Source organism: Mastacembelus armatus, chromosome 12, assembly GCF_900324485.2.
Source record: "Mastacembelus armatus chromosome 12, fMasArm1.2, whole genome shotgun sequence".
Taxonomy (NCBI): Eukaryota; Metazoa; Chordata; class Actinopteri; order Synbranchiformes; family Mastacembelidae; genus Mastacembelus; species Mastacembelus armatus.
In genome coordinates, this window is record NC_046644.1 from 19,258,366 (window position 1) to 19,286,348 (window position 27,983).

General features: G+C 47.3%; 1 protein-coding gene across 5 annotated transcripts; it reads right to left on the bottom strand.

Annotated features, from left to right (window-relative positions):
* Positions 1 to 401: 401 nt before the first annotated feature.
* myo18b (myosin XVIIIB) lies at positions 402 to 27,916 on the bottom strand. 5 transcript variants are annotated; one of them, XM_026297417.2, is made up of 44 exons: positions 27,673 to 27,916; positions 26,097 to 26,154; positions 24,212 to 24,355; positions 23,401 to 23,847; positions 23,187 to 23,250; positions 22,852 to 22,964; positions 22,602 to 22,769; positions 22,251 to 22,461; positions 22,031 to 22,173; positions 21,835 to 21,935; positions 21,385 to 21,448; positions 20,190 to 20,334; positions 19,900 to 20,070; positions 19,346 to 19,436; positions 18,855 to 19,047; positions 18,557 to 18,637; positions 17,750 to 17,870; positions 17,476 to 17,623; positions 16,830 to 17,013; positions 16,590 to 16,740; positions 15,760 to 15,869; positions 15,612 to 15,677; positions 15,393 to 15,521; positions 14,790 to 14,933; positions 12,437 to 12,526; positions 12,234 to 12,353; positions 12,043 to 12,148; positions 11,689 to 11,813; positions 11,415 to 11,569; positions 10,942 to 11,065; positions 10,178 to 10,378; positions 9,986 to 10,096; positions 8,869 to 8,973; positions 8,500 to 8,661; positions 8,295 to 8,408; positions 7,477 to 7,593; positions 7,290 to 7,373; positions 6,946 to 7,083; positions 6,672 to 6,857; positions 3,859 to 3,992; positions 3,401 to 3,442; positions 2,205 to 2,369; positions 1,024 to 1,991; positions 402 to 590 (listed from the first exon to the last, which is right to left on the bottom strand). In XM_026297417.2, exons 4-43 carry the CDS (start codon positions 23,770 to 23,772, stop codon positions 1,046 to 1,048), a joined length of 6,195 nt encoding a protein of 2,064 aa, XP_026153202.1. In that variant the 5' UTR covers positions 23,773 to 23,847; positions 24,212 to 24,355; positions 26,097 to 26,154; positions 27,673 to 27,916; the 3' UTR covers positions 402 to 590; positions 1,024 to 1,045. The 5 variants fall into 5 exon arrangements, with proteins under 5 accessions (XP_026153202.1, XP_026153201.1, XP_026153199.1 ...); XM_026297416.2 differs by having other exon boundaries at positions 25,959 to 26,154; XM_026297414.2 differs by having other exon boundaries at positions 1,041 to 1,991; positions 25,963 to 26,154; positions 27,673 to 27,915.
* Positions 27,917 to 27,983: the final 67 nt, after the last annotated feature.

Genomic DNA, 27,983 nt, shown 5'->3' on the forward strand with positions numbered 1-27,983 from the left:
TCAAATCAAACACAGTTAATATCTATAATCAATAGTTGAGATACTGGCTGTGCTAAGTAGACTCCACAGGGTCAAAGTTAATGCTGGATTTTAATTTCAAGTGATCAAGTGAGAGCAGAATGAGTCTGACACACAGTGAAGAAGAAAACATTAATGCAGGAGGAGGTTTAACAGACTCACCATCTTTGTGTTGAGCTCAGTAGCATGCTAACATCTGCTAACGACTGTGTGAGAATGAATCATCTGTCGAGTTATTTCACAGCATAAATGAAAACTCTGACCTGCCGGTGGTGCAGGAGGCAAATCCAGGGACCAGCGGAGCTCTCAGGGTCGTCCATCTAAAGCTTGTTGAGATAATTCACCGACCGACAGTGCAGGAATAAAATCACACACTCACTTCATTTCATTTCATTTTTTTATTCATATACAAATAGTGCTTATCTGAAAATCCAGTCAACCGAGTGCTTGTGCCTTGAACAAATACATTTTCAGGTGGGTTTCAAACGAAGGTGCCTGTTGGATTCGGACGTTCTCTCATTCAGCCTTGGTTGCAGCTCCTGCAGTCTTCAGCCTCTCTGTGACGCCCACAGCTGGAGGTGGAGACAAAGACACAGACGAGATGGTGCGAACTACAGGGATATGATGGGAATGTGCAGCTACATATGCAGGACAGGTCTGGGCCTGTGTTCATCAAACACCTCAGAATCACTTCACTGAGATCTGGACTGGGACTGAACCAGCTCAGATATTTATGAATCACGCTCTACCTGCTCTCAGCAGCAGAGAAACTGATTTACTACACTACACAACAGGATGATGATGATTAATGACAGTCTGCTGTAGTTTTTCTGTGGCGTCAGTGACTAACCGCTAAGTCATGCTGCTTCAGGGAAATACCTCTAGAGAGTCAGGTTTTACAGTCGTCTGAGCCTGAAGATGCTCGTGGGAAACAAGGCTCTGATCTAGTTTCATGCAAGAAAAACTGAAGTGAAGCAGAAAACACAAACCACAGTGTGCACCCACCTGAGAGCTCACCTGACCTGGTTCAGTCAATCTCCTTCTTCAAGTATTTCTTCATGACTGAGGCCACGTCTCCCCCCTCGCTGCCCTCCGCCTCCAGTCTTTCTCCCTGCGGCTTCTGAAACCTCCGTCTCGGCCCCCCGTCCTGGGAACTTCCTGCTGATCCACCTGAGCTGGATGACTCGGTTTCAGAGCCTTTTCTGCTGCGGGTGGAGGAAGGCAGCTCTCCAAAGTGGACGCTCAGCGCCCTCCGGCCTCCTCTGACTGAGCTGGCCAGGCTGCTGGTGGACTGAGCTTTCCGAATGGCAGGCAGGATGTCAGAGGCTGCGTCATCACGATCCATATCTGTGGTCAGACGACGGTTTTGGAAGACCATGGCCTCCGAGCTCAGAGAGCCCTCACCTCCATCTTCTGTGACCAGACTCCCCAGCATGCACCGCCTAAGTGGCTGAGGGGAGCGCCGGATGGGAGTCCTCCCGGAGCGAAGGGGTTCCTCTGAGTCCTCCTCTGGGATGGACAGGGTGGGAGGCTGATGGCGAGCGGTGAGGGAGGACGCCAACGAGGAGAGGCGAGGCAGCGAGGGAAGTGAGGAGACGGAATCACTCGAGTTGAAGCGGGAGAGTTTGGTGCCAGCTGGTGCCTGGGAGTTGGTGATGGAGTGAGTACTGGCAGCACGTGGCAGGAGCGGGGACGGTGGTTTGAGGATGCTGGGGCCCGGCCGAGGCTCCTGGACTTCTTCTGGACCCACAGAGAGGGCTGAAGCTCTTCGTCTGAGAGTGGACGCTCCGGTTGTTTGATAAATGGGCAGGGAGATGGTGCTGCCTGATCCTTCTCCTGCATCACCCCCAGCTCTGCGTTTACGAAGTCCGTCCAGCAGCTCAGACAGGGCGGAGGAGGACGGGGCTCGACCGAGGCCTGTGGCACCAACACCACCCCCCTCAGAGCCGTCGTCATCAGGATCCACGCAGGAACTACAGAGGCATAAAAGGCATTTCCTCCATCACAGCAGTCCATTAGACTGGCTAACAGTAACTCAGTGTGCAGCTAATGATGGTTTTCATCTATTGGACTTTATTTAGTGTGGGATTTTGCCTTTTGCCTGGTCAACAATCATGGGCCCTAAAATATTTTATAGGAGGAAACAACCACATTTGAGTCCTGGAATAAGAGAAGTTGGAACTTACCGGAAGCTGTAAGTGCTCATGGTCTCTGCGACAGACTGGCGCCCCCCCTGGCTGCTGTAGGGAGAGCCACCGCCACGGGACCCTCCTCTCGGCACTCCCGCCCAGGTACGAATCCCCTCGCCAACATCCTCTGTCCCGATGGAGCCAACACTGGACACGGAGTCACTGCAGAGCAAAGTGCCTCCTTATCACACGGTTACAGAGACGTCCACCTCCCTTCTTTAGCTGGCCAATATGCCAAGGCTCTATTTGCTGCATGCACATTCCAGACAGCAAACCTCTGCCCGCGTTTGATGATTTCACAGCAAACCAGAGAGGGATTACAGCCAGAGCTTATTGATCTGTGAGATTCAGATCATTTCTCAAACAGGGCCCAGTTTGAAAAACTCAAATGAAGCATCAAGATCCTCGTTTCTTCAGCTCACTGCATTAATTTCCACCAAAAAGTGCAGGTTAAAAGCCAAGACTCTGATGTCTTCGCCCCTTAAAGAGGCTTTGGAGTCATTTTTCTACCTCTCTCATCTGAACTGGCTGCATGGGAGATGGATGCAGTTTAGACCAGTTATTGGTTTGAAATCTGGTTCTCATTGGTGTGTTCAAGTACCCAGGGAGAAGTAGGAAAATGCAAATGACAAAGCTGAAGTGAAAACATACCGTATGGCACAGTAAGCTCAGTGTTTTCACTTGAGTCACTTTAAGGATAATTCCCATTACCTGGGTTTTATTTCCTTCGTTCTGCCCATTATTTGCATTTACACTAAGTTCTCAGCTGAGATCTGTGAATGTGGCAAAATGGGTCGAGCCCCGTGTTCTCAAACAAAGACAGTAAAATTATAAATATCCAAACGGCAAAGATTCACACAGTGACCTTTGACCCACGGTACTCACAGCTGTGTGTAAACTAACGCCACAGTTCACATCAGGTTTCTGCTGCCTGATCAGTGACACCATGTGTTCTCAGGGCTCAGCCTTTACTATGACGAGCTCCATGTTAATATCAGTGATTAAAACTAATGACAGAAACTATAAAAACAGACTAGAGCTGTAATAAAAATGAATTATCCCTTAAGAGACCACGTTGTTATTTCTATTCATTCAGTGTCATTATGATGAGGTGTTTAATGACGTTCAGGTCATACAGATGTGCAGCCAGATGCCGTAAAGCACAAAAACACAAACACTCATGGGGATCTTACAGGTCTTTCTTTCGACTTAAGGAGTCCACAGCTGTTTGAACGCTGCATGGAGGGGCAGAGAGGTCAAAGGTTTCAGGTGGACCATGTATTGACATGTGGAACCTCTGATATGACACTACAAATTACAAATAAAGGTCCAATAACCAGGAAAATGTACTTAAAGTAAAAACACTCCTGTTATTGATGTACAGTACTAGTGTATTGTTCATTTCTTATTTCTGATGCAATGATGTAAAATGTGCTGCTGTGCTCAGATGGAGCTGTCCATGTAAAACTCTCAACTTTAAAAAAAAAAAAATTATTAAATTGTTTTCGTAAATTGAAGCAGGTGTTTGTCACATCATGACAAATCAAAGCAGATCACAATTTATTTTCTATCAGTGGACTCTACTTTAATAAACCCTGTCTGAAAAAGGTTTCTGCAGGGTTTCTTGACACAAACAGCCAAAGTCCCTCACCTTTCAGTGTCACTCTCGTCGCTGGACTCCACCTCCTCCAGGGCGGCCTGCAGATCCACGATGCGGCGGATGGACGTCTCCAGGTCGGCCTGCAGCGTCTGTCTGACGGCGGTGAGCTCCTCCACCTGCATCTCCTGCAAACAAAAAGCAGTGTCTCCTGAGAGGTGAGATTAAAGGGTGAATAACACGCTCACCTCCGACGGGCCTGCTGTGTGTTTTCAGCCCCCGACAACCTGCAAAGACCCCGAGGCCCAATCCGCCACAGCAATTACCTTCACTCTGGCCCATATTACCTCATCAGTCACAGTGAATGTCCAGTGGCATGTCCTCTCTAAGACACAGGCCTCTGGTGCCACAGTGCCCAGGTTATTTAGAAGAAACTGATTACATACACACACTGACACTGGGAGAATAGAGTGATGAATTCATTCATTCATCTGTTTTTTGTTTTTGTTTGTCAGTGTTGCTGTTGTTTGTGTCCCCAGCATCCTGTCTCACACACACACACACGTACATACAAAAGCTTCCAGGCTTTCAAAGTTATTGGCTCTGCGGAGACGGGTGTGGGTGCAGCGGTTGTCATAGAGACACATAAGCATGTACGAATGTGCGTGTGTGTCCATAACCTTGAAGAGACAATGAGGATTAATCACAGTCTGAGAGAGAAGGAAGGATGAGGGAGAGATGACGTTAAGGATGTGGAGGTGTGTGTGTGTGTGTGTGAGAATATGTCTATTCATGAAGGCTGTGTGTGTGCGTTATTGTTAAAGGACATCCTTGTGTGTGTGTGTGTGTGTGTGTTGTTTTGTGCTAATAAGTGAATAATAATTGAAGCTCCTTCTCGTTTCCTCAGCTCAGAGGTCACAGAGAAATGGGCTGTGAGCTGGAACATGGTTGAGTCTGTAACTCTGAGTCCACCTGCATCTGCAGTGAGCAAAAATATGTTTATGGAGACAAACAATGTTCTAATGTGTCGATAAACAACTTCCTTGCAGTGCAGGCTGGAACAGCAGCTACATGTCCTGAGTGTTTCAGGTGTTGTTAGAAAAACATTTGACACTTTTCAGACTCAAATCCAGTTCACGATGTTATTTTGATGCCTAACGCTTTTGGAGGAACTATTGATCCTGAGGTGAGAACAGAAAGACAGACAAACGTCAGATGATCACACAGGTTGGAAACAAAACAACAGATTATAGAGATGATCTCAAACAGTCCCAGACATGTTACATACACACATACACACTTATTTTAATATAAGCCAAGGCTTTAAATGAAATCCTAATCTAATCTGAGCTTTAGTTCCAGTTTTAAAGGTGACACGGTTATTTAACATACAATAGTAAATACTGATATGTGTGTAAAAACCTAATTATCTGATTATCCCATTAAATTAATTATAGGACCATTTCATTTGGAGGTGCAGAGCTTCTGGCTATTCAGCTTCTGGCCAGCGTGACTCAGTCAAATGGAGGTTGTTGATGATAAGCTGCACTGTTTATGAAAAAGCATCAGCCATATGAAGATGAAGGTGTTAAGGTGTGTTTCTGTGCTGACTCCCTCCCTCTGGCTCTTAGTGCTGCCATGATCAGACTTCTGCAGCGATGACAGTGATGTTTCCTAATGTTCCAGATCATACACCAGCTGTTGTTTTTGTTAATGGGAACAGTAGAGAAGCGACTGCTCTGAAAGTGTGCCGTACTTTCAGTCATAGCCCGGAGGAAGCGTTTTCTTGCCAGGTCTTTTAAGCACCTCTCTGAAATGTTGTCTCACAGCTTGGATGCGAGTAGCGCCTGTTGGGATTTATATTTAGAAGCCTCGGTGGTGCCCAGGTAGAGCGGGGCTGATTTGTCAGCAGGTGGCAGGGACGCCGGAGAACAGCAGTGCTGAGAAACTGTCCCACACAGAGGGTTTCGTCTGCTAATGTTGTTGTTTTGTTCTTCCAGGCAAATGTGACAAAAGTGTGAAATAATGGGACATTAATGGAGACGATAAGACAGAGATGAGAGCCAAACATCAGCAGGTTGATGTGGAGCAAGACTTAGACTAGCTGAGGGGAATGTTTTTGCACTGGCTGGAGGGAAACAGTCAGTTCCCTCCTGTGCAAACCTGCCGGTACGTCTAAAACTCACCGATTACCATGGTGCACCTCGTCTGTGTTGTTATTGGGAGAACTGGGCCAGAATCCCAATGTGTTCTGGACTAGATTTATTAGCTGTTTCCAGTCTTCATGCTAAGCTGCTGTAACTTCATATTTACACGTATGAAGTAGTGTTTGGTAAGAAAAAGAAGAACTGTTCCTTTAACGGGGGCTGTAGGACGCCACGGGCATCACACTTATTTTCTCACGCAGCCCCCTCAGGGCCGAGCATGTTCGCCATGGGCTGTTTCAGTGTTGTTCTCACTTGCTGTGTCCTTTAGTTCTTCCTCTCACTTTCCTTTTTCCATTTGAGAAGCTAGAAACCTCCATGACTCCAGTCTCTCCCCACACAGCTCCCAGTGAAAGTGTGTGATCATGAAAGGAGCCACCCCCCAGAAATAGAAACGACGAAGCAGAGTAAAATAGAATGTGGGAAGGGGGGTATAGAAGCCAGAATGGTATGTGTGCATGTAAACACCGTCAACAAAAAGTGTGTCTCTCCAGATCTGCTGATTTAGAGTTTTTCACATAAGGTGGTTATGGAGCTCAATAAACTGTTAAAACACTGGACTATGTGAGAGACACCTGGACCAGCTGCTGTATTTAAAGCTGATGTGTATGTGAACGGGAATGTGGATTCATCTGATCTGGTCCAGTGTGATGGTTGTGTTACCAGCTCCATGCGTTTGCGGCTGCTGTCCTGCTCTCTCTGGCTCAGCTCCTCCATCTCCAGCCTAACGTCCTGCAGACGCTGCTGGTAGTAGCGGGCGTTCTCTCTCTCCCGAGCTTCAGCCTGGGCGCTCTGCTCCAGCTCCTCTCCAAGACGAACCACGCTGTCCCGTAAACGCAGCACCAGCACCTGTTCACGAACGCCAGGGTTGAGACTGAAACGTGACGGGAATAATCACAGTACGTGCTGAAAGTGGAAACGAACGATGCGGCCTCACCTCAAACCTCTTGACTTGGCCTCTCTGAAACTCCAGCTTGTTTTCCAGGTCACATACACGCGCCTCCTGTTTACTGACGATGCTACGCCCCACGGTGGACGACTCCAGGAACTGCACCCTCGACACGCACTGCTGGAGCTGCGTTAGGAGTAGGTGGAGAGAGGAGCGAGAGACAGATTATGCACAGGCACATCACTGAGTGTGAAGCTCGTAGGTGCACTGAGATCTGAAAGTTAAATGATCCATAAATCCATTACAATCCCCCATCAGCCAGTTCCAACAGCACGTTTGCTTCATAAACCTCTTAGTTTTGGATCTATTCTGGATTTTGTAACAAAGGGTACCTCTTCCTGCAGAGAGTGTCTCTGTTTCTTCACCTCCTCTAGTTCAGTCTGTAGGTCTCTGATCTGGGAAATGTCACTGGAGGACTGAAGGGGAGAGAGGGAGAGAGAGAGAGAGGGAGAGAGAGAGGTTTGATTTCTGAATGAATCAGTGAAAAAAAAAAAAACCTGGGATGAGCCAGGAACAAACCTGTGCAATCAGCGCCTTGTGCTTCTTCATAAGCTCGCTTAGGTCTTCCTGGTCCTCCTCGAGCCTCTTCAGCAGGTCCACCTTCTCATGCTGCAGCAGTGCTAACTGCTCATCCACCTGGACTCACAAGAGTAAAGAGGTAAGGATCAACCACACAGTCGAGGGCTGAGTAAACTTGGAAATGGTTTAAAGGTCAAAGCCACAGGCTGCAGCTTCCAGGACACATCGTGGTCTCAGACCCTCAGTGGATCAGTGTGAACCTGGTCATTCGGCTCCACCAATCAGGTTTCTGGTGCTATTGAAGGCTTTGCAGGTGGCCAACTCTCACAGCTTCCAGACTCAAACTATATTTTAGTCTTAGTCTTCTTTCCTTTTTTTGTGTTGTTAAAAATATAAATACATGTTTCTACACGTACTAACTGTATTTTCTAACCTGTACTTGTGTGTACTTTGAGAATATTTTCATATTTCCCTGCATTTGAAGGCTCAGCTCCTTCTTTTCATGGATGGAGTTATAAATACAGGTTACCGTAAAATGTTTTTATGTTTTATATCTTTATTTTTTTATCTGCTTGAAGACCCCCAGACTTCACGGTGTCTCTGCAACTTCTTCTACTCCTGCTCCTCTTTGCCTTACAGAACAGCTTCCAAGCTTCTTCTTATAGATTCTCAGAGACACTGAACTTTATGGTTCTGCTCCTTATTTTGGGGTTTTGGTGGTAGCTGGGGATGCTGTTTTACATGTAATTTTTCAGTGAGCTCCCGTTTGTTATGTCGTGTTCATCTGTCTGCACACGCTTTAGTCCAAGCACACTCACCACACTCTTCTGCTTGCAGATATTTTCCAGTTCAATCTGAGTGTTCTCCAGCTCCTGGGAGAGAGTCCTCTGGATGTTCTCGGCCTCCAGACGCCTCGCTTCACCCTCCTCGAGCTAATTAGAGACACAGAGTTCGTGTATGTATGTTGGACTAAGCAGAAGCTGCCACATCAGAGCCAGGGATGTTCAGTGGAGGTGAGACTACCTGGCAGTACAGGCGCTCTATCTGATCCTTGCTGCCGTAGGGCTGGTTCTGTCCTGCGCTGTCGATGGAGGCGAGAAGCAGCTGGGCGTCAGCCAACAGGGCGTGAGTCCTCTTCAGATCTCGCCTCAGCTTCTTCTCCACGTCGAAGTCTCTGTGCCCCACCTGCAAGACCAGAGAACTTGGATTAACCTTCCCTAAGAGAGAGTGACCCAGAAAGAGATTAGCACCTTACATGGACCAGAAAGGTCCCAGTCATCCTCTAAACGCTTTAAAAGACTTGAACTTCAGCTGTTTGAAAGCTTCTTAGTGACACAGTGGACTCTACTGTGTGTGTGTGTGTGTGTGTGTGTGTGTGTGTGAGGGTGTTACCTGGTCACATAGAGTTGCAATGAGTCCTTCTAGGTCGTGCTTCTCATGGATCACCATCTGTTTCTCCTCATACTCCTGCTCCAACTGCATCTCCAGCTGCCTCAGCTGCGCACACACGCACACACACACACACACACACACACACACGCACACGCACACACACGAACCAATGATGAACAACCAGTTTTACTGTCCCTGCAATAATGACGAGCATAAAAACATCATCGTCTGTGGCAGAGCAGAAACAAAGAGCTCATCTGTCACTGGGGACATAAAGACGACAGCCCAGTGCGACTCTCAATTTCCATACACCACAACCTGCTGGTCTGCAACACCTGAGCTACTAACAAAGAGCTAATGTGATAACATGTTTATGAGCCATGTTAGAGAAACAGACGTAAATCTCTCAAACACATTAATAGGAGCTTAACTTAAATCTTAAGGTTTTTTAAACAAGAAGCTGGGTTCAGGAACATTCGTGGTGGTTGGAGAGTTACATTTCAGAGGAATAGTTTGAGGATCGGCTGCTCCTCTCCGTTTTAGATCGGGCTAATGGCTTTATATAACATTTCACTAAGCCACCTCCACACCTGCATCCACCTGTGGGCTCCAAATCTGAACTTTCACCGAGGTAAGTTACCATCAGCACGCTCCGACTTTAAAGCAGGGGAGTGGAGGAGTCATCATCACCTGGACCCCAAATGACCAACTCTGCTCACACTGGCACGAGGCAGTCCTCATTTCATGTGAGCTGTTTGACTGAAGGGTCACAGAGGCTGATCTGATGGGGAGCTGATGGGTTTGCTGTTAAAACCTGTGGAAATGGCTGCAGAGGTGATGTAACTGCTGCCTCGTTGCATAACATTTTCACTGAGGGAAAAACAGCCAAGTGGAGCTTTCACTGAAAAGAATCTGTTTCCTTTGTTCACCCAGAGAAGAAAGACCCGACACCTGATCATATATTGATCATATATTATGTCTGAGCTGCCTCGGGTCCATCAGAACCCTCTGGTCGTTCGTGTCTCTAGAGACATTTCATTTTATTTCTCCCTTAAAATATTAAAGTGAGTCTGGGTCGTATCCTCCACCACCATCAATGGTTCCATGATCAACCCACCCGTCTTTGAAAGGACTTGTGGACATCCTCTAACTCCTCTTCTTTGTCCTCCAGCTCCTTCTGATGCATCTGCTTCATCCTCTCCATCTCCAGCTCAAACCGCATGTGGTTCTGTCCGAGAACAGAGGGACAGGGTGTGAAAGGCAGCACTGGCTAAATGGATTTGAACCCGTCGGCGTGCACGCTACGCACCTGTTGCTGCTGTTGTATATTGGAAGTGAGCTTGGTGATTTCCTCCGCTCTGTCGCTGGCCTGGCTCTCCAGGAGGCGAAGCTGTTTCTTGAGGTCCGGAAGCGAATCGGTAGCGAGATGAACAGGCAGACTGAGGTCACGGATCTGAGCGCACAACTCCTCCTTCTGCTTCTGCAGACGACCCACCTCTGCCTGGCCCTCCTGCACACACACACACACACACATACATCTGGTTCATCATGCAATTCAGACGTTCTGATTTGGGCCCCTGGTTTTTGCAGCGGTGCAGGTCTTATTGTGGCCACATGGGAGACCAACATGTAGAAATGGACACAAAAACAAACAGCAGAGGCCCATGTGGAAAAAAAACATCTTATACTAAACTTCAACTGTTCCAAAAATCATTTTAAACAAATGAAATCTAACATATCAGGGACTGTAATCAGTATTTTTATCAGCACAAACAGAATCAAACGACTAATTACCATGTGGAACGCTTTGCTTTTACTTCAGAGCATCTTTACTGTGTGTAGCATCTCACTAACCTGTCAGCTGCCAAAAGCACAAAATAAAACACTCATTGTGTGGATCTGTCACTAACACCAATGCACTGCAGGACTGAACAGCATGGAGGACGCGTTAGCTTACACTCATGTCTTGTTAAAACCCTAATCTACGCTCCGTCACACTGGGAGGTGAGTCATTCTGCAGCCCTGGCTGTTTCTCACTAGTTTCCTACATTTTGAGTCCAAATACACGCAAACCTGCAGGTTGCGGCGCAGAGCGTATATTTCAGCCCCCAGAGCAGTGTTTTCCTGAAAGGCTTTGTCCTTTTGCTTCCTCTCGTTGTCAGCTTCCTCCAGCGCCCGAGTCAACTCGCTGTCAAACCTGAACAGACGCCGACACACAGCGAGACACAGAGAAACACAGGTGCTGTGAAATACTGATATCACCATCACCATCCAGCCAAAAGTAAACACAAAACACCAACCAGGACTCGACCTTCAAACTCTGCGACAGTTTGCGTTTTCTAAAAACACTTCTAAAGCTCCTTACTGCTCTGAAACACCTCCAGGTTCAGGAAGGAAAAACAACTGGCAGATATGCAAAAATGATGTTTTTACACTTGGGGGGCAACAGAATCTAAATGTGAGCTCAACACTGACGTACTGTTATCTCTAAGTTAGACAGTACAACTGATATAAACTATCAGATCTGTTCTCAGCAGGGTGCAGACCTCCTCTGTTTACGGTCCAGCTCATGCATGCGGCTCTGCAGGCTGTCAGTGAGGACTCGGGCGTCCTGAAGGTCAGAGGTCACGCGGCGACAGTGGCGTTTTAGTTCTGTCACACTCCTCCTGGACTGCTCCAGCTGGGCCTGCAGAGTTGCCAACTACACGCGCACACACACACACAGACACACACACACACAGACACACACACAGTGTTGTCACTGTCAGACAGTTAATCTTCCATCGGTGCTGCCGTGCACCTCAGGGTGCCCGGGCTCACCTTGGTATCGAGCTGTTGGCGGGTCTGTCTCTCTGTCTCCAGCTTTTCCTCTGTCTGCTTCAGTCGTCTGCGGACGAATTCCACCTCTGTGTGGCAGCACTCCAGCTGCATGGCCAGCTCACTTTCTGTGTGTGGAGATGGTCAGGGTCACGTTAGATCTGGTGGCATTTCTGTCTCTTTTAGCTTGAAACTCCTTGACTCCAAGCTGCTGCTGCAGCTGCAGCTGCAGAGGCCACGGATCCTACAGGTTTTATAGAAACTAAAGAGCAGCAGTCGCGGTGATGAGGCTGCTTGGTGCAAAAAGCTCGTTTACGTTAGCAGGCTGTATGTAAATAAGCAACCCCTGCTCTTTACCTGGTCCTGCTCCTCTCTGGCTCTCAGCAGCCTGAGCTTTCTGTTTCTCCTCCTCCAGCCTCTTCTCCAGAGTTTCCATGGTGACCCTACACTGGTCGAGACGAGCCTGATGATGGAGGAGAAGAGGTGTTGGACAATAAAGAGGATGCAAACGTCTCAGGTGTGTGACAGCGATGGTTCAGCCTGAATACCTGCAGGTCTTTGTTCTCCCTGCTGAGTCGGAGCCTCTCTGCCCTCTCCACGTCCAGAGCCTGACCCACGGCATCGCCACGGAAACGCTCATCACTTAGCTCAGATGTCACAGCTGTGACCTACACACACACGCACAACCACATAAACAACGTGTGTGTGTCTTTGCATGTGTGTGTATATATGTATCTGCTGCAGCACAAACCCTGGTCTCCAGGCTGTCTGCAGTCTGCCTCAGCTCATTCTTCTCCTTCTCCGACTTCTCCAGGCGTCGTCTCAGGGTCGAAATCTCATCCTGATAAAAGACAAAGAGCTTTTCATCGAAAAGCACAGCTGTTTGTTACATCATTTCTCTCTTTGACAGTCCACTTACTGCACCCAGGTTTTACCTTCTCTAGAAAACTACTCTCCCACTGTTCTAATAAACTGTATATTCACTTTCATGGGGCGAACATCCATCCATCCATCATTTATACCTGCTTATTCCTTAACCAGGGTCCCAGGGACCTGCTGGAGCCTATCCCAGCTCTCTCTGGGTGAAAGGCAGGGGTCCACCCTGGACAGGTCCCCAGTCCATCACAGGGCCACATAGAGACAAACAACCTCACACACTCACACTCACTCCTATGGGCAATTTAGAGTCACCAATCAACCTGACATACAGTGGGTACGGAAAGTATTCAGACCCCTTTAAATTTTTCACTCTTTGTGTCATTGCAGCCATTTGCCAAAATCAAAAAAGTTCATTTTATTTCTCATTAATGTACACTCAGCACCCCATCTTGACAGAAAAAAACAGAAATGTAGAAATTTTTGCAAATTTATTAAAAAAGAAAGACTGAAATATCACATGGTCATAAGTATTCAGACCCTGTGCTCAGTATTGAGTAGAAGCACCCTTTTGAGCTAGTACAGCCATGAGTCTTCTTGGGAATGATGCAACAAGTTTTTCACACCTGGATTTGGGGATCCTCTGCCATTCTTCCTTGCAGATCCTCTCCAGTTCTGTCAGGTTGGATGGTGAACGTTGGTGGACAGCCATTTTCAGGTCTCTCCAGAGATGCTCAATTGGGTTTAGGTCAGGGCTCTGGCTGGGCCAGTCAAGAACGGTCACAGAGTTGTTCCGAAGCCACTCCTTTGTTATTTTAGCTGTGTGCTTAGGGTCATTGTCCTGTTGAAAGGTGAACCTTCGGCCCAGTCTGAGGTCCTGAGCACTCTGGAAGAGGTTTTCTTCCAGGATATCTCTGTACTTGGCCGCATTCATCTTTCCTTCAATTGCAACCAGTCGTCCTGTCCCTGCAGCTGAAAAACACCCCCACAACATGATGCTCCCACCACCATGTTTCACTGTAGGGATTGTATTGGGCAGGTGATGAGCAGTGCCTGGTTTTCTCCACACATACCGCTTAGAATTAACGCCAAAAAGTTCAATCTTGGTCTCATCAGACCAGAGAATCTTATTTCTCATAGTCTGGGAGTCCTTCATGTGTTTTTTGGCAAACTCTGTGCAGGCATTCATGTGTCTTGCACTGTGGAGAGGCTTCCGTCGGGCCCCTCTGCCATAAAGCCCCGACTGGTGGAGGGCTGCAGTGATAGTTGACTTTGTGGAACTTTCTCCCATCTCCCTACTGCATCTCTGGAGCTCAGCCACAGTGATCTTTGGGTTCTTCTTTACCTCTCTCACCAAGGCTCTTCTCCCACGATTGCTCAGTTTGACTGGACGGCCAGGTCTAAGAAGAGTTCTGGTCGTCCCAAACTTTTTCCATTTGAGGATTATGGAGGCCACTGTGCTCTTAGGAACCTTGAGTGCTGCAGAAATTCTTTTGTAACCTTGGCCAGATCTGTGCCTTGCCACAATTCTGTCTCTGAGCTCCTTGGGCAGTTCCTTCGACCTCATGATTCTCATTTGCTCTGACATGCACTGTGAGCTGTAAGGTCTTATATAGACAGGTGTGTGCCTTTCCTAATCAAGTCCAATCAGTTTAATTAAACACAGCTGGACTCCAGTGAAGGAGCAGAACCATCTCAAGGAGGATCAGAAGAAATGGACAGCGTGTGAGTTAAATATGAGTGTCACTGCAAAGGGTCTGAATACTTATGACCATGTGATATTTCAGTTTTGCAAAAATTTCTACATTTCTGTTTTTTTCTGTCAAGATGGGGTGCTGAGTGTACATTAATGAGAAATAAAATGAACTTTTTTGATTTTGGCAAATGGCAGCAATGACACAAAGAGTGAAAAATTTAAAGGGGTCTGAATACTTTCCGTACCCACTGTACATGTTTTTGGACTGTGGGAGGAAACCAGAGTACCTGGAGAAAACCCACACAAGCACAGGGAGAACATGCAGACTCCACACAGAAAGGCCCCTGATGGGTTTCAAACCAGGAACCTTCTTGATGTGAGGCAACAGTGCTAACCACTAACCCACTGTGCTGATGGGGAAAACATTTGATATTAAATATTACCAACAATAACAGATACTGTTTAGGTTTAGTTTTATTTACAAATGTGTGTGTGTGTGTGTGTGTGTGTGTGTGTGTGTGTGTGTGTGTACCTCCTTGGCCCTGAGCCTGTCGTTGTCCATGTTGACGTCGAGCAGAGGACACACTCGGCAGAAAAGTTTCCACCAGCTCCATTTGGCCACGACCCTGAGAGCGCGCAGGTTCCTCTGCAGACAGCGCACGGCCATCTGCTGCACCTGCACACACACACACACACACACACACACACACACACACACACGCTTCATAAAATCTGTGACTTCTCTCCTCGGATGGATTTGTGCTGTGATCAGTATCAGTCCTGCTCAAACAGAAAAAGCTGCTGCTCTGTGTGTTTTAGGGGCTTTAAAATGAAATATCACCTCCACACATTGTCACTCATCACAGTTCTTTCACACTGTCTTTGAATATTGTGACAGTAGTGAGTCAGTGACTGATCAGAGATTTTAACAAGGCTTCATTATTATTTTAAGAAAAATCCTGAACATTCTCAGGTTTCAGCTGCTGTTGTCGTATATGAAGGTGAATTTAATGTTTCCTTTCTTTCAGTATTTCATTGACAAACATAATAAGAAATATTTTTTTAGATTTTAGTCCAAGGTGAAAACAACAGTGTCTTCAGGGCACAGACTGGATGTCGACAGGGGACCACAGACCTTGAGTTTGCGATATTTCTGACGGGCCAGGTGTCCCAGGCAGGCGGCCTGTAGATGGACCAGCCAGCCCGTGACCTGCTGCTCCCTCTGCTGCTCCAGGTAGTGCAGCACACCTCGCTTCATGAACACCTGACGCACGGCAGGAAGAAGACCCATCAGTCACGTCAGCTGGATTCATGCTCTGACTGCTGGATTAGAGGAGTTCAAACGTGTTCTCACCCTGCTGGTTCCCACAACGACGCTCTTCTTATCCAGATCCAGCTCCACCAGCAGCTCCTCCACCGCCTGAGCCACAGTCGGACATGTATCAGATCAGATCACTGTGTTTGTGCGAGAGTGAGCGAGCTGCTGTGATGTGTCATCTCACCTTCCTCTCGTCGTGGCTGACGAACATCGAAGCGTAACGTTTCATAACTGGAGGAGATAAAGCCTGGAAATGACACCGGAAGTCGCTGAAAGACATGTGCTCTGGAAAACCTGAGAGAGACGGAGACACGCTCAGAAGTCTGGACCATGTTCACACCTTCTAGCAGACAAAACACCAGGAAATGGTTAAATCACTTCAACTTTATTACTAAACTCACTGCAAAGTTAGTGCCGATGGTTTGTCAAGTGTCCAATCATTTTGGAACGGTATGTGACAAAACTGGTGAAATTAAATGAATATGCTTCTGGTGACGTTAAAGTCAGAACTGGTCTGAGATCAGCACTACTACTTCTAATCCTATAATCCATTAAACTCATGCTGCGGTAGCTTCCAGACCACTTGTTCTGTGGTCCTGTTTACTCAGCAGCGCTGTGCCGGTCCAGATAAAAGTGAGCGGATAAATTTGCTCACTTGGAGGAAAATCTCACCCAGAGGAAGAGAGTGGGCTGTCTGTGCCTAATCTCTCTTCTCAGGAGAGGGACTTTTATTGTGATTCTCCAGACGCAGGCGTCCAGAGAACTAATGCACATCACTTTAACTTTTGTCCATGAGTCTAAAACACAAACTCTTCATTTAAATCCCCTTTAACATGTTTATTGCTGCTGATTGAACTGACTTAGTTGTTAAACTGCCTGTTTACTAGATGACCTGTAGCGTCGTCACAGTCTTTAAGAGGAAACCCTCAAAGATATGAAGACTTTTCATTTCAGAATCAAAACAACCCAGAGAATCTTCACATGCAGTGAGAAAAAGAAACCCAGAGTGCTGACCTGTGCGGTAGAGCTGCAGGGCCGACAGGATCTGCGTGGACTGCAGCTGGACCCTGAGAGCCGGGACGTCAAAGTTTCCGCCGTCGGTCTTTGCGCTCACACACTGCAGGAACACCGGCCTGGCTCGACAAATCAGGTTCACCAGAGCGTCCTGCCGGGCGGGGACAGACACAGACACGCTCAGACCGGTGCTTCTTCACGAGCCCTCGCAGGAGATACCGAAGGTCCTCGTGTACTTACTGCCTGTAGCTTCACTGCGATACACTGGGAGTGCCTACGAATCGCCGCCATCCCCCGGCTGAAGGTTTTCCTGATGGTGCCGTTCCTCTGCAGAGCGCGCTGGCTGCCGCCCTCCAGTCCCCCCAGGCCTCGACACAGAGGGGGCACAGGGATTCTGGGGGCGAACATGGCCTTGACCGCCCCACTGGGGACGATAAAGAGAGAAGCCTTTAGAAAACGACCAAGTGATGGCACACACTCAGTAAAACAAGCTTTCAGCACAAACATGTGATGTGTTGAATCTGAATCTGTTCATTCAGATTTGTAAATATTCCCTGAGGCGTGAACTGAGATTATTAATGTGAACAATCTGCTGGTTCCTTCATAAACTCACACACACACACACACACACACACACACACACAGTTTCACAACCTTCAGACTCATTTGAAAAAGCTACTGCACTGAGCACGATCACATCTTTAAGTTTTCTTCACCATCACCGTAATGCAGTGATAGTTGTCACCCATGGGTGCACTGCAGAAAGGAGATGCGACACACTAATTCAGCATATGTGTAATGTGCCAGTTTGCCAATGTGGACCTTGAATCCATCCCCAAAGCATTATGGGACCATTTAGCATCCGGCCTCCCTCAAACAGACTCACATGGTGGAGTTCTGGAGCAGACAGATGGCGTTGAGAGCTGAGGGGTTGTTCTGGATCAGACTGAACCATCCAGTCAGGTCGTAGCGGACCGGGTCGGAGCCCATCAGGTGGTTCACCTCACACTGCAGCGGCTGCTCGCACTGACGCACTGCAGGGACATACAGACCCACAACCCCCAACACTGAATGAATGCTAGGTTTTAAACCACACACACACACACACACACACACACACACACACAGAGAATCTGTGTGACTAGCTGGGTTTTTATTACCCGTGCTGGTGTAATTCTGGCAGACTCTCTCCACGGTGCTGTTCTCACTGGAGGCTGGTGCCACCATCTCCTCATCCAAAACCCATAACAGACCTCTGGGGTCTCCATCTGCCGCCCGAACCTAAGACACACACACAATGTTCAATTACCACAAAAGAGCAAAATGAGCCTCTGCTGTTTTTCTTTGAGAATCTCTGGCTTTGTCACACGGTTCATGCAGCGAAAAGCAAAAAGAAACATCTTCACCATATTGATCGTCTCAGGAGGAAACAGCAGGGCAAAGCAGTCTTCATTTTATTTCAATAAACATTTCCCCACGATATAAATCCTGCCAAATGAGCATGTGGCGTCAGGGTCTTGATCTCCGAACGAGATCCGACCCTGAACAAAATACACAAACAGAGCAAGTGGAAGTGGAAGTGACTGCTAAGAGCCCCGGCAGCCTCCATCAGGAGATCAGGGAGGATGTAGCCTGACAGGCACAATTCAGGACAAACAAATCCCCTTTCTCATTACTCTGGCAAACAGCTGGCAAAGCCTTTTGCTCTGTGCACAATAAGAACTGAAGCACAGTAAAAACATGAGGAGGATAAAATGACTAAAACACGAGAAGAGTTTGCAGCTGTGATCGCCTCTTTCAACACTAGGAGAAAGGTCAGACAGACCTTTTAAAACATAAATCTGATGTGTTTTTCTAAGTGTTGTCAAGAAGACATCACACTAATGTTTTCATAGGCTGAGAAATAACGAAGATGTGCTTGTACTTCTGATTCCCAGGTTTCTGTGTCCAGCGTGTTTCACGTGTACCTGCGGAGGCGGCTGGTCGATGGCTGACACGACCTCAGCCGGGCTGCTCTCCGGACACTCAAACTCCACTGGGATCTTCTCCTGCAACAGACAACACGTGAACGTGTCATATTAGTGATATTTCATCTAAGAAATAACGTGGATCAGCTAAACAGTGTCCATGTTCTGTGACTCTGACATCAGAGACAGTTTTTCACTGGACAGACTTCAGCCAAAACACAAAGATCCTCCTCCTCTAAGTCTATTTTTGAGTGTTGACTTGATAAAACTCACGTTCTGTATTGAAGGTCCACCTCACCTGTGCGTATCTCTCCAGTGTGTGTCTGAAGGTGTGTGCGTGGTAGTGCTCCAGCAGCCTCTCCTGCAGGTAGTTGTGACACAGCTCGGACCAGGTGGCTCCTCGCTCCTCTGCAGAGTGTCTGGGGTTCCTCAGGCCCGGGGCGTCCACCACCATCACAGAGGCTATGGTCAGCTGCTGACTGCTCAGAGCCCTGCCCGCCGAACACACACACACACACACACACACACACACACACACACACACCGTCCTCAGATACCGTGCACGTGCAGCCATCTAACAACACTGAGCCAGCTGTATATTGAGGTTTTCAGCTCTGGGAGGATAAAGCTCTTTGTGGTTTTCCTCCCAGCAGAACAAGGTGCTGGTCTGACCACTGGGTGAACAGGATGAGCTGAGGATCCAACAAACCTGCTCCGCCTCCTGAGCAGCCACGGCCGCTCGTGATTGGTCGGATTAGTGTGGATGTTTGCTGCCACGCGTCCATTTACCTGTTGATGAGCGAGACTATGGCGGTGAAGAGTTCCTCATAGAGTCCAGCAGCCATGCCGTCGACACACTGAGCGGCCGTGAGTCTGGGACCTGCAGACGGCAGCACAGGAGGAAACAGTTCAATCCAGGGATTCTAAATTAGCACTCAGTCTGCTCCATTTTGGATTGTACAGCTAAAAACATGAACAAGGTGGAGAATTAAAGTACTTTTAAAAACCAAATATTTTAATAATTTATCACAGTATCCACTATTTGTCCACGATCGTTTTATTCCTGAGCCCTGGAAGAGCCTAAAAATATCCAGATGTTTAAGCTGCAAAGTAAAATAATAGACAGTCACTTCATCACTCTCATGTCCACCTGGTCCCAGCATCTGAGCAGGACACCCCAAAGGTACGAGGCCATGAGGTAGAAATACTGCAGGCGATGAATACATGCACTGTTGAAGGGGTCAAGCTAAACACAGGGGTCAGTTGCTCTTTGCACAACTGACTCAATAAGAGTGTGTGTGTGTGTGTGTGTGTGTGTGTGTGTGTGTGTGTGTGTGTCTCACCCTCCTCTGCCTCGGCTGCAGGACCCCTCTCTCTGCTGCCCCCGGTGGCTCTCTGCAGCAGCTGCCGGAGGTGATGTTTGAAGACGGCGGTGTTGAGCTCCTCCCCGTCGCAGCCCAGCACGCCGCTGGCCACCTGAGCGCTGTCGAAATTCACAAACTGCCTCCTGCCCACTGTGCAAAGGACACAGAGCACATAGGGTTACTACTGGGAGGACTGGGAGGTCTAAAGATAAAGAGGTCTTAGTACCGCCATGTGAGTGATGATGATGAAGATGAAGGATCAGCGTTACCTTTACAGGCCCCGGCGGCTCCCAGATGGTAAATCGCAGCCAGAACGTGCCATATCGCCTTCTGCTCTCCAGAGGTGAAGCCCAGCGTCTCCATGGCGGTCTGCAGCTTGGTGAAGGCAACGGACGCTCGCTGCTTCTCCTCAACCTGACGACAGACAGACAGTCTCAACATCAGCCGTTACTGAGGAGGCAGAACAGCTGAGTCTCAGCCTGTTTTCACGGTTCTCTCTGCGCTCACTGCTATTTTTATGCCTCCAGTAAAAAAGCACAGGGGTCCCAGGAACCCTGTAAACACCATGTTCCCAACATCTCATTTGTCTGCAGGCAGTTCACGGGGATTTAGAAATGTTTTCTCACACGGTGAGTCAGAAATATATATATATCACATATATTCAACTGCAGGAAATGTCCTGTCAGCAGAGGTGGGATCGAGTCTGAAGTGAATCTGTTTGAGTCCTGAACAAGTCACAAGATCTTTGTTCCTAAAGAGTCAGTCCAGTCAGTACTGGCCTCCCATGTAGCCTGGACTCACCTGGGACGCATTTAAAGAGCAAAGACATATTTGAAAAGGTCAAAGGTCACACTGAGCAGGAAACAGAAAACCTACATATCACAGTACATCATAGAATATATCACAGTATCTTATAGTATATATAATCACAGTATCTTATAGTATATATATCACTATCTTATAGTATATATATCACAGTATCTTATAGTATATATAATCACAGTATCTTATAGTATCTATATCACAGTATCTTACAGTATATATATATCACAGTATCTTATAGTATATATATCACAGTATCTTATAGTATATATATCACTATCTTATAGTATATATATCACAGTATCTTATAGTATATATAATCACAGTATCTTATAGTATCTATATCACAGTATCTTACAGTATATATATATCACAGTATCTTATAGTATATATCACAGTATCTTACAGTATATACTGTATATCACATCACAGATGTTAGTAATGATGAAGACAGTGAGTCAGCAAACCCTGAAACGTGACTCAGCTTTATTTTTACACTGTAACATGCACTGCTGCTGTCTGTGCTGTCTGTGCTGTCTGTGCTGTCTGTGCTGTCTGTGCTGTCTGTGCTGTCTGTGCTGTCTGTGCTGTCTGTGCTGTCTGTGAGTAGCTACACCTACAGTTCTGCTGCACTTACTGTACCTTGGTGGGGTGAACTATACCAAAAGAGTTGGATTCAGGAAGGTGGTGCAGCTGGAGTTCTGTCCTGGTGAGGGAAATATTCAGGAAGCGTCAGAGTCAAATCACTGTAGAAGTATTCACATCATCTACTGCAGTAGAAGTACAGAAACATTAATGTACTCACAGTTTTTAATAGTAAAAATACTCAAATTCACATTATTAGATTGTTTAGTTGGAGCTGCTTTATATACAGTTAGTCTGGTTTCAAATCTAGGGGTCGCGGCCCTCTAAAGGGTCACCAAGTAAATGTGAGGGGTCTTCAGATGCTTAATGGGAGAGAAGAAAAACTAAAGGCCTGATGCAGAAATCTGTTATTTAAAGTTTAGAGTAGAAATTGTTTGTGCTTGTGTGTCACATGACTAGTGGAGTATGTCCAGTATTTCGCTGTGAAATGATAAAATAAATAATTACCTCATCTCTGAGCTGAGTCCTGCCAGCATCTGGGAGAAGACCAGGAAGTTACTCTCCCCCTGCGTTTTCTGACACACTCTCCATTTGTCCAGCATCAGGGTCTGACAGAGGCAGAGGGGGCGAAGGGTGAGACGTCAGTACCTGAGTGACTTTGTTTGTTTGTTTGACTCTGTCGGTGTGTTTGTGTGCAGCCTGCCTGTAGGTGTGCGGCAGCAGCCTGTCCAGCGTGGTTGAAGTCCAGTGAGAAGACCATGGCGAAGCGAGATGAAGCGTCGCTGTGCTGAGAGCTCACGCAGCCGAACGACCTGAGGATGGTGAACACGGCCTGCACGCGCTCGGCTGGGGAGAGGAAAACGCTAATGTGAAGCCTGCGAAACCTGAACACCAGCTGCCATGCGTGTGGACGCCGGACTCACCGCTCATGCTGTCCCCGGTGGTTCCAGCTTGTCTCAGCAGAGCGTGCGTGAAGGCCTGGCAGGCGGTGGTCTTGCCGGTGCCGCTGCGACCCACCGCACACACACACTGGTCTCTCCTGGTGCCGACCATGGACACGTACACCCGTTTGACCAGGGCAGGCAGAGCAGGGGGAGCATCCCACACCGACTCCCCACGCCGAGACTTTGGAGTCTGCCAGAGAAGTTAAAGATGATTAATTGACTAGTTAATCAGATTAGTTAAAGCAAATTAGTCACTTTCACTAAAAACTGAAAGTTGAACCAGGACAGAGACAGATCAGGACAGATCAGGACAGATCAGGACAGATCCACCTTGCTGTGCGCCTGTAATGGGGGCCAGAAGTTGACCAGGTTGGGTCCTGAGTGTGTGAGCGGCATGCTGGCTTTAGCTCGACTGGTCAGCGTGTGCAGAACGCCACATTCATTCACGCTCCTCAGGTCGCTCAGATCCTCGCACAGATCCAGCTCTGCCGGGTTACACTGTAGAGGGAGGGGGGCGCAGTCAGTCCACAGCTGTGCTCACACAGACGAAATATATTCAAGAGGGAAAGACCTGAGCTACCTTCTCTACTTCATACTCGGTGACGTCATGCACAGACCCGTCCGTGTGCAGACGGACCCTCACACGGCCTTCTGGGAGCTCAGGTGTGCCCTCGTCGGGCTTCAGCTGAGTGGCTGAAAAGACAGATCAGTTATCAAACTGCAACCACAACACCTGGTCCTAACCCAGACCCAGGTGGTACAGCTGTGTAGTTCTCTGTGCAGGGTCAGGGGTCAGGACTCAGGGGTCAGGACTCAGGGGTTAGGGGGAATATGGTCTAATTGGCTGGGTAGCATAGAGCTGAGGAGATCCTGTTGTGTGTTATTTAATGTGTGTGTGTTGTTTTTGTATCTCACCGCGGGTGAACCCGTCTTTGTGAACAAACCACACAGTTCCAGCTTCGTACCACACGTCCCTCACCTGAGACACAGGAGCAATAACTAACTCATCTGATTGTACTTCAAATTAGAAGTATATAAGGTAGTTAACATCAGCTACCCAGCAGTATGTAAAGTACTTCAGTAGTACTGCAGTAGAAGGTCTGAGTACTTCTTACAGTAGTATACGTACCTCCCTCCTGAGCTGCTCGGTGACGGTCGTGTCTGCTTGCCTTCCCTCTGGCTCCATCCTCGCCTCCTCCTTCTCCACCTGCTTCACCTCCACCATCCTCTCCTTCTTCTTCTTCTCCACCACCTGCTTCACCTCCACTCTCTCCTTCTTTTTCTCCACCTGCTTCACCTCCTCCATCCTCTCCTCCTTCTTCTTCTCTGTCCTCATGTCCTGCTGCCTTGGCGGCTCAGGCGTCAGCCCGACTTTACGTTCCTGTTTATTGCCGGGTTCAGGAGACACTATGTGTCTCTGGGCCGAGGACCTGCCGTCCGACTGGGCCGAGCTGCGTCCCTGTTTGCTGCTGTTGATCAGCTGCTCAGCCCGGAGGGACATCTCAGCCTCCAGGATCGGGGGGGTCTGATCTGGGATGAGGAACTGTTGCACGAGGTCGTTGTTGAGTTTACTTGGCTGAAACAAACAAAAAATCAGAAATGGCCTCAGTCCTTTGAAGGAGCAGCTCCACATTTTGGGAAATTTGTTTTCTCACAGTGAGATGAGAAGAGTAATCCCATTGTCAGGGCTGAACATTCAACATGATGCTACCAGGGTTGGTCTGTTGGCTGGGGGGGCCCTGAGAGCTCAAGGACCAGTTAGCTTAGCTTAGCACAAAGACTGAAAACAGGGGGAGCCATTAGCCGCGTCGTGTCCAAAGGTAAAAACAAAAACCTTTAGTCTGTACAGAAACTAGGTGGTCTCTGCAGGAAAACAATTAGGAACATTTCTTAGTCTCTAAAGAACCTTGGAGAACTCATGTAAACTGAAACACACTCACAGGCTTCTCCTCTTTGACCTCTGGCTCCTTGTGCTTGGTCTCCTTCTCCGAGTCTCGGACCAGCTGCTTGAGGAAGCCGCCCGGCAGCGCCGACAGAGGCGGTGGAGGCACGGCCGTGGACGCCGGCGTGTTCTCCTCCTTTATCTGTGGTTTCATCAAGTGGTGGGTGCAGGTAGAATGAGACAGAAACAGCAAGTCACTGTGTGGTCTGAAGACTGGGGGGCCCAGAGGGCACGTTTATCTGGGCCCAGTGCACTGACTGGGACACACTCACTGCATGAACGTGATGAAAACCCATTTCAGATTCAGGCTGAACATGCAGGTTTCTGACATTCACACGTTCCCATCGATGAAGGAACAGTGGAAAACAAACACGTGTTTAGATCAGTCTCTTCAAGTCAGTTACAAAATCACACCAGAAACATATGTTGAGCCTAAAAAGTCAGACACCGACTTCACGTTTATGTTATTACCCTTATTAGTGCCACAAATGGGGAAATTTTATTTGTCCAAATCAATTTTTCTTTATTATTAAATTTAGGAGTAAAGACCGATCCCTGCTCTGCATGTGTACAGACTATAATACTTACAGGAGAGCTATTAAACACTGTCTGGAATACAGTACTACTACTACTACTACTACTACTACTATTATTATTAAGAATAGTAATTTAAAAATAATTTGCATCTGTCAAGTGGAAAAATGTTCAGTTTGCACCTAAAGATCATTTTGACGTGTCAAACATTTAGTTTCTTGTTTGTTTGGGCCATAAATTTTCATCAGGAGTCAAACCTCAACTGAAATTTCTCACAGTCGAGTTTTCCAGAGTGTGTGTGTGTGTGTGTGTGTGTGTGTGTGTGTGTGTTAGCGGCTTTACGCGGAAACGGGAGTCAGGTGACCAAGGAGAGCGGCGCCCAGAGGCCTAACATTTAACTAATGGGTCTCACCTGCTGACACAATGGGGACCATCAGAAAGGTCAGTATGGCGGCTGCTGCTTCTTCTTCTTCTCCTCTTGTGGCTGATGAGACCCACACCAGCAGGAAACACACTGAACTCAATTAATTAACGTCTTTGTCCGTTCAGGACTCATCTTGTTGAGTTTGTTTCTGTTTCAGACAATTTTATTTCCTCATTAATATAATTTTCCTCCTGGTACAGTCCTTAAAAGTCTACAGGCCTAAATTTAGACCATGATCCACCAGAGTGCTCGAAAACCCTTTTATCGGACTGTGACCTGGACACCTGACCAGAGCCCAGAGAGTATAAACCCTGAGCTTTTGGTCTGATGTGGTTCAGGGCAGATTCCAGCTGTGTCAGAAAATGAAGAAAACAAAACTATATACTTTATTTTCTCTTCTTCTAAATTTGTTGACTAATAAATTCATTTGAATTTTTCTTTACATGTTATTTTGAACGCAGCACTTTTACTTATAATGTTGGTATTTTTGTTGTTGTTAGTGTTTATTAAGACTGAACTGGCACTTTTACTTAAGTAAAAGATCTGAGCACTTATTCTACTGCTGCTAACAAACACCCGTCTGGTAAATACGACTGGTGGACGACTTATGGATCTGTGAATGTCGGTGACAGACCGAGGCTTTAAAAAGCTCACGCTCATGCACTAAACATGCAGCATGACGAATGCAGGGCTCACCACGGGCAGACATGATGATTCAGGCATGTAATCTCTCACGCACACATATATATTCACTGTTAGTCTAACGCAGCATGCAGGAACTCTGCACCTCCCTTCTGCTCCCACAGTTTTAAGCGTGAGGCCAGTGCCATGGCTGCACAGGGTGTGTGTGGGGGGGCAGGGATCACACGGATGTCAGCAGGATGTGATGTCAGAGTGGCGGTGTGTGTGCGCAGAGAAAGACAACCTGACAATGGAGGGAGATAGAAGCTTGAAGGCGACGGCGTGAACCTTCAGGGCGTCTCCTGCAAACAAGGAAAGGATGAGAAGAGTCAGATCCACCTCTGAGCCCAGAGACTGTAAAAACCGTTTCACCCCCACAGATCAAACACAGTCGGCGAGAAGCCGAGTTATGACACTAACCCATCACGTCTCCATTACTGAGACGTCTCACAAACACTGTCTTGAATCTTCATTATCTTTGACGAAGCTGTCACCTCATTTTTAAGTTAAAAGGTTGAGAACGTCTGTCACACTTCCAGCTTTTTCATTTTGTTGTCATCAGTCACGTCTGTGAGATTTTTACACGTCTCCACAACATTACAGTCAAAAAATAATAATAAAAAAGATCAAAATAAGGCGATAAACTCAAATACTGTCACACTGAACCAGTAGAACGAGGTGATATGACTAAAAGTAGATGCAGACATTGGTCCACTTGGGTCAGCCAGTTGGTCTGGAGCTGCTGAGTGTGGAAACTCATTATTTGAGGTCCGACAGGTGACTTGTGGAGACCCCCAGGGACCTATTCTTGTCCCTGTATTGTTTTCAGTGTGGTGTCAAGTCTTTACTTTGCAGCATTTGAGTTGAATATATAAAGTCTTACAGGTCTGGTAACGTCTTTGTGTTTACCTCAGATTCAACTGTTCACTTGGATCATTTGTGATTCTGACCTAAACTCCTCTGATCATCCCTGTAACACAACACAGACGACGCTCTGTCAGCTCAGGGGAAACGTTAGAAATAAAAACTTTTATTTCTTCTTCTGTTGGATTATTGTCACTCATTAACTTGTTAATTACACCAGAAATCAACTGAACTCTAGTTTGTAAAAAGAAAAAACACATACAGTTTATTTATTCTGGTCATTTAACGTGTATTGTACTTGCTCCTGTAACTGTTGACTGTTTTATCTGCTCGTCTGTGCTCAGGACTGAAAATCACAACTTTAAACCTACAGGTTTTCTGGTTTCAGTGTCACGTACTGTCCCTCAGCCCAGCACAACAAACCGCATTCGAGCTGGATCAGACACTGTGAAATCCCAACTTTGGACTGTAAGATCCACTTTAAGCCACCGGTTGTGTCAGTCCCTGTAAACACCTCGACAGCTAGTTTTACCAGAGCGAGGCAACAGGACCACATTTCTCTTTCACTGAAGCAAAAAAACTAAATGATTTTTAGCCGTAAAGTTTGTTTTGACATTAAGCCGAATCCACAAGTTTATACTTAAGTTTTACAATTCAGGTGAAACCCAAATCTTTCCTACTACAGTCCCTGAAGACTCAACCACATCTTTAAAAGACATGAGGGCACTTTCTAGAGTTTCCTAGTGAGACTTCATTCAATAAAAATCCAGCCAACAATAAAGTGTCTGAGCTGGTGAAGCCAAAGTCAAACCAGACCCTGGTTGCTGTAGCACACAGGCCCCGTCAGGCCCCGTCAGGCCCCTCACTCTCAGCTCTAATCATCTATAAATAAAACCCGGAGAAGGTCATTATCTCTAATTGTCTGTAAGAGACACACAGGACACACAGCAACATACCTTCAGAAAACAAAGGCCCAGAAGAAGCTAAAAGATCCGGACGGTAAACGGTAAATCCAGCGAGGCTCCCACTGTCACACAAACACCACCACAGACTCACACTCTCTGCAAGACCGACCGAAGGGGGCATGTGGAGTCAGAAATAGAGCGACACACACACACACACACTGATAAGCAACACAGGGTTGACAGACGATTCCTCTATAAATATCTGCAGCAGAGAGGGGGAGGAAGGGGAGCCGACCCCGTTTGGGCCGGTTGATACAGAGCCACAGAGGAAAGAGGGGACAGAAGCTGCGGGGAAAACAACT